At 46.3% G+C, this 12576-nt stretch overlaps 1 protein-coding gene across 4 annotated transcripts in view; it reads left to right on the forward strand.

The window, feature by feature from the left end:
- The window catches only part of LOC121579052 (synaptotagmin-1), a 217987-nt gene that overhangs the window by 199252 nt on the left and 6159 nt on the right, over window positions 1-12576 (forward strand). For all 4 annotated transcript variants that reach the window (XM_045210379.1, XM_045210381.1, XM_041893318.2 and 1 more), the window contains one exon: window positions 1990-2107. In XM_045210379.1, coding sequence (XP_045066314.1) covers window positions 1990-2107 — 118 coding nt within the window. The remainder of the gene's footprint in view (window positions 1-1989; window positions 2108-12576) is intronic.

Raw genomic sequence — 12576 nt, forward strand, 5'->3', positions numbered from 1 at the left:
TTCCATCGTGTATTCTTCTAGAAATAAAGGTTACTTACAATGGCGTCCGTTGTCGAGAAGAAAAGTGATGCGGTGACAATTCGATTTACCTGCGAACGTGCTTTGAAATAACACACCCATATTCACTGACCATGCATTTTATTAGCTACAAAATGTTAGACTCATCCTCGTAGGTTGTGTGACAGTGTTAACATAGCGAAAACAACCTCATCCTGGCGGGTCAAACATGGAGCACTCTCAGCAGTAGAGGGTCTAGCAGCTCAAAAGACAGTGCTGGCCTTTCTCAGTTAATTATGGAATATATTAGACTGTGTCACGATGTCTACCGAGGCTGCCCCTCCTCCTTGGTCGGGCAGGCTTCGGCGTTCGTCGTCACCGGAGTACTAGCTACTGCCGATCTCATTCTCATCACTCCACTTGTCATGTCTTGTCAATCACACACACCTGGTGCTCATTCCCCTAATTAGTCTGTGACGAGGTGAAATGAAGGAGTCAGGCGCAGGAGGTAAAATACCGAAGTCCAGAGTTGAATGCGTTCACATATATCAAACGCCCCAAGCGTCAAAAGGAACAAGCTCAAGAGAAAACATCCACCTTGGTATAAATACAATGTTGAGTAGCTCACCCGAGCTAACATGCTCTCACAATAAACTATCACTCACAAAGACAAGGGGAACAGAGGGAACACTTATACACATACTAATTAGGGGAATGAGCACCAGGTGTGTGTGATTGACAAGACATGACAAGTGGAGTGATGAGAATGAGATCGGCAGTAGCTAGTACTCCGGTGATGACGAACGCCGAAGCCTGCCCGACCAAGGAGGAGGGGCAGCCTCGGACAGACATCGTGACAGACCGTGATGGCTTCATACAAGCATGATTTATATCAGTGTTTTTTTCTCTCAGTCTCTCTGCCCACGACTCCCTGGGAGGAGTGTGTATTTATGTTGATGAATCTGGAGCCTCAGTCATTAAAGTGAGAGTCTATTTAGTCCCGTCGGCTCTGGGCTGAGTGTACAGGCCAGGCACAGCTAGACACACTGACTGAGTAATGGCAACCCAGGCTGAGAAGAAACCTGCCCCATATACAACTCACATCTGGCAACCTTATTACAATCTCATCACATATAATTAGTATTAGGGAATAGATCTTGATTGTAATTTGATGAAAGACCTCTGGTATATAAAGCAAAAATCAATCTTCAGGCCTCCTTGGCCATTGATTTATGATGTGTATTCATAATGGCTGTCTCCAATCATCTGCTGGTTAGACCTGGAACACTTTATTGAGCGCCAGTCTGTTCTACTTGTTAATATGGGTAATGACAGAAATATGTATCCCATTTTTAATCTGTTCACTCTGTGATTACCATTATTTATTTATATGTTGATGTGCATGACACAAGGGAATGATTGATGAAGTTCTGGCTCTCAACCGCTATAACCTCAACCAACTACCCCTACAACAGGGGTGCCCCCCAACTACATTCAGCCACAGCCCATTTTTTTCTTGAGCGGATGGTCGTGGGGCCAGAATATAATTACAAATAATTTGCTAAATTGACCGCAAGAAGCCCAAACAACTGTATAATATATGACTAAAACATAATCATTTCAAACCTTGATTACATTGGGATATGATCACATTATGCGTATGAATACTTGGGAACAGATCTCCTAAAGTAAAATCACTTGGAGCTGATTTCCTGGTGTTTTGTTACAGTATTTTATCCCCCCCAAAAAAAAAGAAGACATTTGCTCAGAAAACTTTGGGGCGAAGTAAAATCACCCACGGGCCAAATTCAGCTTGGGGAACCCTGCCCTACAAAGATCCAAGAAAACCCATATAGGAAAACAGAATCCATGTGAAAGCATGATAGCTTTTAGACAGACAAGACAACACTCCCAAACCATGTTTCACTTCAGCAGACAACTTCATTCTTATTCCTAGCTATGGTAATGACTCCTCTCTCTCTTCTCTCACAGCAAGAGAAGCTGGGTGATATCTGCTTCTCCCTGCGATACGTGCCCACCGCCGGCAAGCTGACCGTGGTCATCCTGGAGGCCAAGAACCTGAAGAAGATGGACGTGGGAGGCTTGTCAGGTAAGCAGAGCAGAGCTGAGGGCCACAACAGACGCCTGAGGGCCACAACAAGAATGGCTAGGCAGGATGATTGACAGCCAGGGGGCCTAAGATGGTAGTAAGTCATTTTACCTCCAGACCTGTGGTCCTCTGTAGCTCAATTGGTAGAGCATGGCGCTTGTAATGCCAGGGTAGTGGGTTCGATCCCCGGGACCACCCATACATAAAAATGTATGCGCACATGACTGTAAGTCGCTTTGGATAAAAGCGTCTGCTAAATGGCATATTATTATTACCTACTCTCACCTGTGTCATGTCCACTCAATAGGAGGGGCTGTCATTTTGAAACCCTCAGTCAAAGCCACACTCTCTCTCTGGTAATGAATGCTTTCAGGGTGTTATGTATTAGAAACCATTGTTTTGCCCTCTCCCCTCTCTGTGCTGTTCTAATGTTTTTAGCTGAAGGCTTGGTGAGTCATTGTGGGGCCCAGTGTTTTGTCAGGGTGGACTTTGGGGAAATTGGTGTCTGTTGGAGACATTGAGCTCTGATTGTGCGGTGCTTTCACTCCCCGCTGGCTTTCCACACGACAGGCTCATCTTTTGTCTAAGAAAATGCATCTTCGGCAGCAATCACTTTAGTCTCTCCTATCTTCCTGCAGCTATTTCTCTCAAACAATAACAGTCCCCTACCAATCATTGCCCATCCTTATATCGGCAGTAGAAAACAGATAGCATCTGAAGTGACTAATGTATATCTAAACTCTCCCTCCAAAATGTATTACCAAGCCAAACATGTGCTGTGGACATCAATAGAAATTGCATTTTGTCCTCCAGAATAATGCCAATGTGAAGGCCGCGGGTGATGCCAACAGAACACGTGTTTAGACCCAGGTACGCCAGGGATCAGTGGTGTGGGTGGTGGTTAAAGGGCTCCACTGTGCAGACCTGCTGTTGTGTGGGAGAAAATCCACATGGACAGTAATGATCGCAGTGGGCAGTAATGAACACCCTGCTTTATGTTGAGGGGAGATCCCATAGGGACTACAATAAAAAAAGCTTTGGAAAGTCACCTGGCCATTGTGGCCATTGTTCACTAATGCACCTGTAGAGGCTCATAGATAGAACACATTTCTAATGAATTTACCAACTATGAAATGCAAGCCTGACGCCATGGTAACAGAATGTTCCATTTGCGATTGTGACAACGAATGCACGCACGCACACACACACGTGCAGGTGTGTGTGTATTACAGAGAGTAATCCATCTAGTGTTGAGCAGCTTCCCATCCATCAGTGAGCAGGGGGCAGAACTTTCCCTGAGGGCCAGAGAACACCATGATGGATATCAGACACTCTCCCATGACGCACCCCTCGGAACACCACACAACCACACCACCAATACTGTTCTACACAGAAAGGCTTTTTTTCGGTGGACAGGAGAAAGTTTTCGTTGCTGCACTGCTCAGAGAGAAGCAAAGAAATCTCATTTTCTTACCCTCTGCTCTTTCCTCTGGGAAGGAGGGCTATGTGGGCGCTGGCCCCTTCTAGCAAGCAGAGCCAGCTGTGTGTATTTCCTGTATGGTCCTGGCAATTTGGGCCCTTCAGGAGTTAGAAATAGGAGCCCACCTGAACCATTCATCCCTCCACCCCCACAAAGACCCCCCAGCCCCCAAACCACCCCTTCCACAGCTGAGTTCACCCCCACCCCTCCCTTCTCCCTGGCTGTCTCCTATCCATTCCTTGGACCATTTCTAATCCCCTATCCTCCTCTTCCTCCCTGTCCTTCCTCCTCACCTTAACCCTCTCCAGGCTGCAGTTACCATGCATCTAGTCCATTCTCCCCACCTCCCCGTTCCTCACAGCCTAGCAGGCCATCAGTGCCTGACTTACCTAACAGAACTGCTACCTCACTCTAACAACCCTGGACCTTCCCTCATCTGTCAGAGTAGTGTGCCTGGTAGCCATTAGCCAGAACCCATGCCTCCCCGCTGGTATTTTCCACTCGTCGCATTAGCTCTCATCTGTCGTCATTTGCATCATGGGATTGGCCACATCCTAAACTGTCAATCAAGCTGATGAGGTAATAGATGGGAGGCAGTTTGAAGGCCAAGCGGTTACTGTGGGAAACTAATTCAGAAGGAAAGTGGTTAAGAAGGATGGCTGGGCTTGACATGCAATATGCCATAGGTAATTGGTGCATGGTTTATCTAGTGTGTTTAAAAGGTCAAAGTGGAGCCAAGTCTGGGGATTTCAGGTTAAATTATTAACGTATGGTAATAGCATGTTTTTCATCTCAATTGCCATTGGATTCAGGCTCCGAACTATGATTTCCATTTTAATAGTGCATTAGACTGGCTACACTGTTGTGTGTGGGTCTGTGTGTATGGATATGTCTCTCTTTGCATACTCAAATGAGCATACTGTATCATAAAACCTGTAAGGGGATAACATGATTTCTAGCCAATGGCTTCTAGCCATCCCAAGACCCTATTGGCACATCATTGTCTATCTAATCTATCCAATTGGTAAAGTACATAACACTCTCACCTGGGTTTTCTCTGTTTGAAAAATCCACAGAGGGAATGAGAATTATAGGAGCTATTGTTCGCCTTTCATGCTCCCCATTGAAGTCCCAAACAGTAGGCTAGAAAACAGGCATCTCGTTCCCACTCACACAGCTTATTTGGATGTTCATGTTTTTTAAGTCAAACTGAACAATGAACAAGGTAGTGAAGCTGAACACAATGACAGCAATTTTACCTTTTCTGTTATCAGATAATTGAATTGAAGAATAGCTTGTGCTTGGGTTGTTTTGTTCAAGTTTTGAAAGAGAGTGTTGTCGTTCCTTTTGAAAGGAACCAATACTCTGGTATCTCTCTCTCTCTCTCCACCTCTGGGTTTGACTAACCAAATAAACAAATACCAAACAAGCATTAGGGCAGAAAATATTGTTTTTAGACACCTGTATCTGACAAAATGTTGTTCCAATTCAGTTTTTCTAACAAGATATGGCAGAGTACTATATCTCAGTTAGCCCGTTGTTTGAAGAGGCAACTTCTCCAGAAGTGTCTTTCTGTCAAGAGAATAGACGTCAAAGCCTGGCAGATAAATGAAATAACAGGCATGTATATAATAACAATAATTAGTGACTATATCACATCGTGACACAGCCAGAACTGGAGGAGGAGGGCAAGTAATTGATGGCCTGGGATTGGTCCTTTTCTCCGTTGCTGTCCTGTTTATCGAGCCTAATTATTGCTCAGCAAACGAGACACCGCTATTTTCATTAAAATATGTATAATTATTCATAATTATTCTGATTGCCCCAAAGAATCGTAACAGCCAGAATCGCTGTATCATGCTGTGCAGCAAATCTTGTTTCAAACAGTTTTAAAAGAGCACCTAATCTAATCATCGACAAAGGTTCTCAGCTGAGCCGCTCCTGAATCACAGTGGAAGGTTTATTTTTTGGTCAACAACCTCTTCTTTATCATAACAGAACTACACTACTGGTCAAAAGTTTTAGAACACCTACTCATTCAAGGGTTTTTCTTGATTTTGACTATTTTCTACATTGTAGAATAATAGTGAATACATCAAACTACGAAATAACACATATGGAATCATGTAGTAACCAAAAAAGTGTTAAACAAATCAAAATATATTTGAGATTTGAGATTCTTCAAATAGCCACCCTTTGCCTTAATGACAGCTTTGCTCACTCTTGGCATTCTCTCAACCAGCTTCATGAGGTAGTCACCTGGGATGCATTTCAATGAACAGGTGTGCCTTCTTAAAAGTTAATTTAGTGTATATCCCAGGAGGGAAAAAAGTATTTGATCCCCTGCTGATTTTGTACGTTTGCCCACTGACAAAGACATGATCAGTCTATAATTTTAATGGTAGGTTTATTTGAACAGTGAGAGACAGAATAACAACAAAAAAATCCAGAAAAACGCATGTAAAATGTTTTATAAATTGATTTGCATTTTAATGAGGGAAATAAGTATTTGACCCCTCTGCAAAACATGACTTAGTACTTGGTGGCAAAACCCTTGTTGGCAATCACAGAGGTCAGATGTTTCTTGTAGTTGGTCACCAGGTTTGCACACATCTCAGGAGGGATTTTGTTCCACTCCTCTTTGCAGATCTTCTCCAAGTCATTAAGGTTTCGAGGCTGACGTTTGGCAACTCGAACCTTCAGCTCCCTCCACAGATTTTCTATGGGATTAAGGTCTGGAGACTGGCCAGGCCACTCCATGACCTTAATGTGCTTCTTCTTGAGCCACTCCTTTGTTGCCTTGGCTGTGTGTTTTGGGTCATTGTCATGCTGGAATACCCATCCACGACCCATTTTCAATGCCCTGGTTGAGGGAAGGAGGTTCTCACCCAAGATTTGACGGTTGTCACGCCCTGGCTCGGGGGACTCTTAAATGTTTAGCCAGGGTGTGGAGTTTCTGTTTCATTTTCTATGTTTTCGTTCTAGATCGTTTAGATCTATGTTGGCCAGGGTGGTTCCCAATCAGAGGCAGCTGTAGCTCGTTGTCTCTGATTGGGGACCATACTTAGGCAGCCTGTTTTCACTAGTTTATTGTGGGATCTTGTTCAGTAAGGTTTTGTGTATAACCTAGGACTTCACGTATCGTTTGGTTTATTGTTTTGGTTCGTGTTGTGTACACTAAATAAAGAATGTACGCTTATCACGCTGCGCCTTGGTCTGCTTCATCTGTCGACAATCGTGATAGAAGATCCCACCACCAGGGGACCAAGCAGCGTGCCCAGGAGGAGAAGTTGGCGATGTCCCAGGTGGGCGAATGGTGGTCTTGGGAGGACATATTCGCGGGCAGAGGGCCATGGGCAAAAGTAAATGCCCAGGCAGGAGAGGAGAAACGGCGCCAACCGTGCCGACGACAGACACGCGAGAGGCAACCCCAAGTAATTTTTTTTGGGGGGGGCACACGGCGGGGACGACGGGGCTGCTGGAGGCAGCTACAGGACGAATCGGCAGACTAGGAGAGGAGGCCACCAGGATTGGGGGGCTGGAAGGGTGGTTGGCGGAGCCTAGAGGTAGAGCAGAGCCAACTCCCCGTACTCAGGCTAGGCAGCGTGAGACTGGGCAGGTTCCGTGTTATGCGGAGCCACGTACTGTGCCGCGAGTGTTCCGGCACAGTCCTGTACGTCCTGTGCTAGCACCACGCATGTGTCGTGCTAAGGTGGGCATGCAGCCAGGACAGAGTGTGCCGGCTCAACGCTCGTGGCCTCCAGTACCCCTCCTCGGTCCCGGATATCCTGCACCAGTGCCACGTGCTGTAGTGCCAGTACGAGTGCACAGCCCTGTATGTCCTGTGCTGATGCCTCACACAGATTGTGTGGAAATAGGCATTCAGCCAGGACGGGTTGTGTCAGCTCTCCGCTCCAGACCTCCAGTCCGTCTCCACAGTCCAGCCCGGCCTGTTCCTGTCCCTCGCACCAAACCAGTGGTGCGCGTCGCCAGCCCGGTCCGGCCCGTTCCTGCTCCCCCCACCAAGCCAGTGGGGCGCGTCGCCAGCCCGGTCCGGCCCGTTCCTGCTCCCCGCACCAAGCCAGTGGTGCACGTCGTCAGTCCGGCACGGCCCGTGCCTGTTCCCCCGGTGCCTGGTCCGGCACCGGGCAGCTGCTCCACTCCGGAGCCAGAGCAATCCGCTCCACCGGTGTCCAGTCCAGCTCCGGCCAGCGGGACCAGACCAAGGGCGCTACGGGGGGGTAGAGAGAGAGTGGTGGTCACGCCCGGAGCCGGATCCGCCTCCGAGGCGGAATGCCCACCCGGCCCCTACCCTCTTGTGTTTGGTTGGCGCGGTCGCAGTCCCTGACATCCTTGGAGAGCTCTTTGGTCTTGGCCATGGTGGAGAGTTTGGAATCTGATTGATTGATTGCTTCTGTGGACAGGTGTCTTTTATACAGGTAACAAACTGAGATTAGGAGCACTCCCTTTAAGAGTGTGCTCCTAATCTCAGCTCGTTACCTGTATAAAAGACACCTGGGAGTCAGAAATCTTTTTGATTGAGAGGGGGTCAAATACTTATTTCCCTCATTAAAATGCAAATCAATTTATAACATTTTTGACATGCGTTTTTCTGGATTTTTTTGTTGTTATTCTGTCTCTCACTGTTCAAATAAGCCTGCCATTAAAATTATAGACTGATCATTTCTTTGTCAGTGGGCAAACGTACAAAATCAGCAGGGGATCAAATATTTTTTTCCATCGCTGTATAATACAGCACATACCATGCAATGCATCGCAGGCAAGATACTTGCATCTTTCTCATAATCTCTGCTGAAGATGTACAGGTAACCCGTATTATAGACTCAAGGTGAGTCCCTATATTTAACTACAGTATATACTGTGACAATGGAACAACTCTCACTAGTATGACTCACCACAGGAGAGAGCTCCAGTACCAGTGGAATTAAAATAGTTGTCACTTCTCACGGCCGCAGGGCTCTTCACTGGCTGTGTGCGGCACTGTGATAACGGCCTATTTCTATGGGTGAAGTATGTTTGGAGGCAGGTAGACCATGTCCCCTCACATAAAAGGTGTACAAGTGTGTAGAAGCATGGAAGAGAACTCAGCGCCACTGCTGCCAACCTAACACTCACTGCTGCCAACTGTAACACTCAGTGGCGCAGTGGTCTAAGGCACTGCATCGCAGTGCTAGCTGTGCCACTAGAGATCCTGGTTCGAATCCAGGCTCTGTCGTAGCCGGCTGCAACCGGGAGACCAATGGGGCGGCGCACAATTGGCCCAGCGTCGTCCAGGGTAGGGGAGGGAATGGCCGGCAGGGAGGTAGCTCAGTTGGTAGAGCATGGTGTTTGCAACGCCAGGGTTGTGGGTTTGTTTCCCACTGGGGGACCAGTATGAAAAAATAAAATAATGTATGCACTAACTGTAAGTCGCTCTGGATAAGAGCGTCTGCTAAATGACGTAAATGTAATGTAAATGTGCCACCCCCTTTCTCTCTCTCAGTCACAGGGAATACTGAGGCTGTTCATAACAGGATAATGGACCTTCTCAGTGAGGAGTTTATCACATCAACCAGTCCTCTAGTATTAATGAACCTGCACTGTCCTCACCCAGTGCTTCTACACCGCACCGCACGCCATCAAGCCTCTCGGCTGGAGACCATATTATTTGTTTTGTTTCTCATGCATACTGCCCGGCTGTTTAAGGGAGCTCCAGGTTCACAGTGCCACTCCAGTTACTTACACAGCCAAGGTGTGGAAAGCAATGAGGCCAGGTGCTATTATAATGATGAACGAATGGAAAACTAATTTGGTGGTGATTAGGGAAATGCAGAAGTTTGGAAGTGTGTATGTGTGCGCGTGTGTGTGTGCGGCATGTGTGAGTTTTCCGTGCTCTGTGTGTGTCTGTGGTGTGTGTGCGCTGTAGTGGAGTTGTGTGTGAATGATTAATGTCAAATCCAAGTCTGTAAAACCGAGATGACAGTGGGGCCCTGCATGCCCCTCCTCCACGGCCCATCCAGAACGATGGGAGGGAAACTAAACTAAGATGACAGCTAAGCTATATTTAACCTGCTTGTGTTGATGTTCGTTCAACATCTCGTACACAGCCCCCGCAAGCCAACACACAGCACACTCGAGTAAGCAGCCAACGTGCATGTTTACTAGTGGCTTTCTGTTTTCTTATTTGGTCTTCTTACGCTCAGTAGACTAATTATGATTGGTATTGATTGCTATTCTCTTTCACTTAGGCCTATCATCCGAAGTAAACAGCAATGACTAGCTATCGACAGTCTTAAAGCCTAGATCTTAGAGCTTCTGTTGAAACCGACGGGTGAATACACAGTAACGCTGAAATAGTCTCGTAGCGGTAGGAATTAATAAAATGTATTTGTTTTGGATGTACACACTGTCATGTTAAAAGGTCCTCTGTCATCTGTTTGTCACAGAGCCAGCTGGGATAGAGAAGGTCCTGTTGTGGCTGCTGCTCTGACAGATCGCATGGGACAGGTGCCTGCATTGTCTCCTCCACAAACACCTGCAGCCGACGTTGCTCATGTCCTCCCCGTTAGTCACTTCTCCACACATCTGCTACTTCCTGTTCACGGGGAAGGGAGGGGGAGCCTTTATAAATGGGCACAGCATCTTTTCATAATACCCCGGCCCATTGCCAGTGATCCAGATGAGTGATCTGCCTCCGTATACCAAAGTGTAGACAGACACAGCGAACAGGTGCATCACATCAGCTGCCGCGGCCACTCATCCACAAAATGGGTAGAGATTAGAGCTGTCTGGGACGAGACGCCGAAATGAGCCGGATATGAGTTGGGGTGCGTCGCCCGCCAAAACCCAATAATACTGGCAGCGAGATAAGAAGAGTCTGGGTAGAATAGGGCTGAAAGCCACGGGACACCACAGGTGTTTTTCTAATGGTGGAGGGATAGGTTATCTGTGATAACCCTGTCTGGTTGTTGTTGTTGTTGTTGTGTGTATTCAGCCTCAGTCTCTAAGGATAGGGGGATTCATTTATCCAGTGCTGGTCATTCAGGGCCAGGCCCAGGCCTGTGTGGATGGTCAAGAGGAGGGCAGAGGCAGCCAAATATATGCTTGGAATGGGAAGGAGTTGGAATTGATCTACATGGTTGTGAATGTGAGGTCTTTTTTATACAGAGATAAAAGATTTCTGCACAGTTTCAAGACTGATGATCATGAGCAGGGTTGAAGAAATACAGGGGGGTGTGAATGACTGCCTGTGTGCGTTACAGCTTTCACAGCCATGTATCAGAATCTGAAGCAGCAGGATCTGTTATCAGTCTGCTGTGACAGTCCCAACCAAGGCGATTGAACCTAACCTCCACAGAGACCTTGGGGACCATACTTAGGTCATCCACAAACTTCCCCCATTAACTTCCAACCATTACCTAGTAGAAAAGCTTCCTATCAGTGTCAACAGCAAAGGTGTAGAAGTCTGATTGTTTGTAATCGGCTCTCCCATGACACATCTTTAGTTTCCTACAGGGACATTAGTAGAACCTATAAAGGAGGGAACTTGGCTGAAAAGAATTCATTGCACACAACAAAGAAGAAAGAGAAAAAACTGTAAAGTGGTTGTTGATAGAAGAGTCTGATAGAAAGTCCTAATACGGCTGTGTGATGCTCACAGTCCGACACTGAAGAAGATTCCCATTTAGATACTGCTGGGCCTATTCACTAACACACACACCTCTCATCCTACTGATGGGCCTATTCACTAACACACACACCTCTCATCCTACTGCTGGGCCTATTCACTAACACACACACCTCTCATCCTACTGCTGGGCCTATTCACTAACACACACACCTCTCATCCTACTGCTCTTTTATCATTCCATAGCCCTCACCGCACCGCAGGAGAGTAATAAACGTCACAATGGACACCCGCTCTCGAGGCTGCATTCTCTTTTTCTCTCTCTATTTCTCTCTCTTTTTGTTCTTTCTGTTCTCTCCATTCTGGCCTCTCACTCTCTTGCTCCGTTCACTCAGTTCTCTCTGTCTTTCTCTCTTTCCCTCTGTCCATTGCCTTTCTTTCTCTCTTTTTCTTTCTGTCTGTTCTGCTTCTCTTTTTCTCTGTCTCTTAATGTACACTGCGCGCACAACTGTGGGATGAGCCTGCCAGTGAGCAATCAGCTCTTACAGATGTAGGATCTTCATTTGAGCCAGTTTTCCACAGCTGGAAAATAATCCTGCAGCAACAGGAAATGTGGATTATAATTAATGAACATTTTTGTAGGGGTTGATCCATTTTTCGTTAAGGCAAATCAAGTCTGAAATTTCAAAGTGGAAATTACAAACTTTTTAAAACTCAAATACACTACAAGTTTGCATTTCCTGCTGTGTAGGAAAATTCTCAGCAACAAAAGAGTGATCAAATTAAGATCCTACATCTGTAGTCTATCACTCTTAATTAGATAACAGATGTTTGCCATTGCTTTCCCAATGTTTGCCAGTACTAGGAATCCCACAGATGTTCCACAGTCAAAACTGTCTTTTCCAGCCAAAAACACAGCCTACTAAAGGCATCTGGGAGCCACAGATACATCTAGATTATGGGAACCAGCAGTATTTTAGAACAAGAGAGCATTATGAGGATTGATACTGATGCCATGCTTCATTGATCCATTACCATGCTGGTGCTCAGTTGTAACAACCATCCTTTTCCTTAATGTTATTGGTAGTTTAGCCCAATTACCATGCCATATCCTATCCTATTTATTTGTGTTTGTTGATCCTAGAACCAACAAACGCTGTCTCGTCTTGAAAGATAAATGGCGTAACCTGTTTTCATTAAGATAAGTCTGTCTACTATCCAGCTCGAATTGGTTTCAATGGCAGTCCATTACCAAGGCTCATTAGCTCTCCAAAACTCAAGCGTCTTGTCTCAAACAGGGTGCCACTCCTCCTCTCCCCCCTCCACTTCCCGCTTGTCATTAGCATTCAGGAGGAGTAAACA

Source organism: Coregonus clupeaformis, chromosome 34 (assembly GCF_020615455.1).
Source record: "Coregonus clupeaformis isolate EN_2021a chromosome 34, ASM2061545v1, whole genome shotgun sequence".
Lineage (NCBI taxonomy): Eukaryota > Metazoa > Chordata > Actinopteri > Salmoniformes > Salmonidae > Coregonus > Coregonus clupeaformis.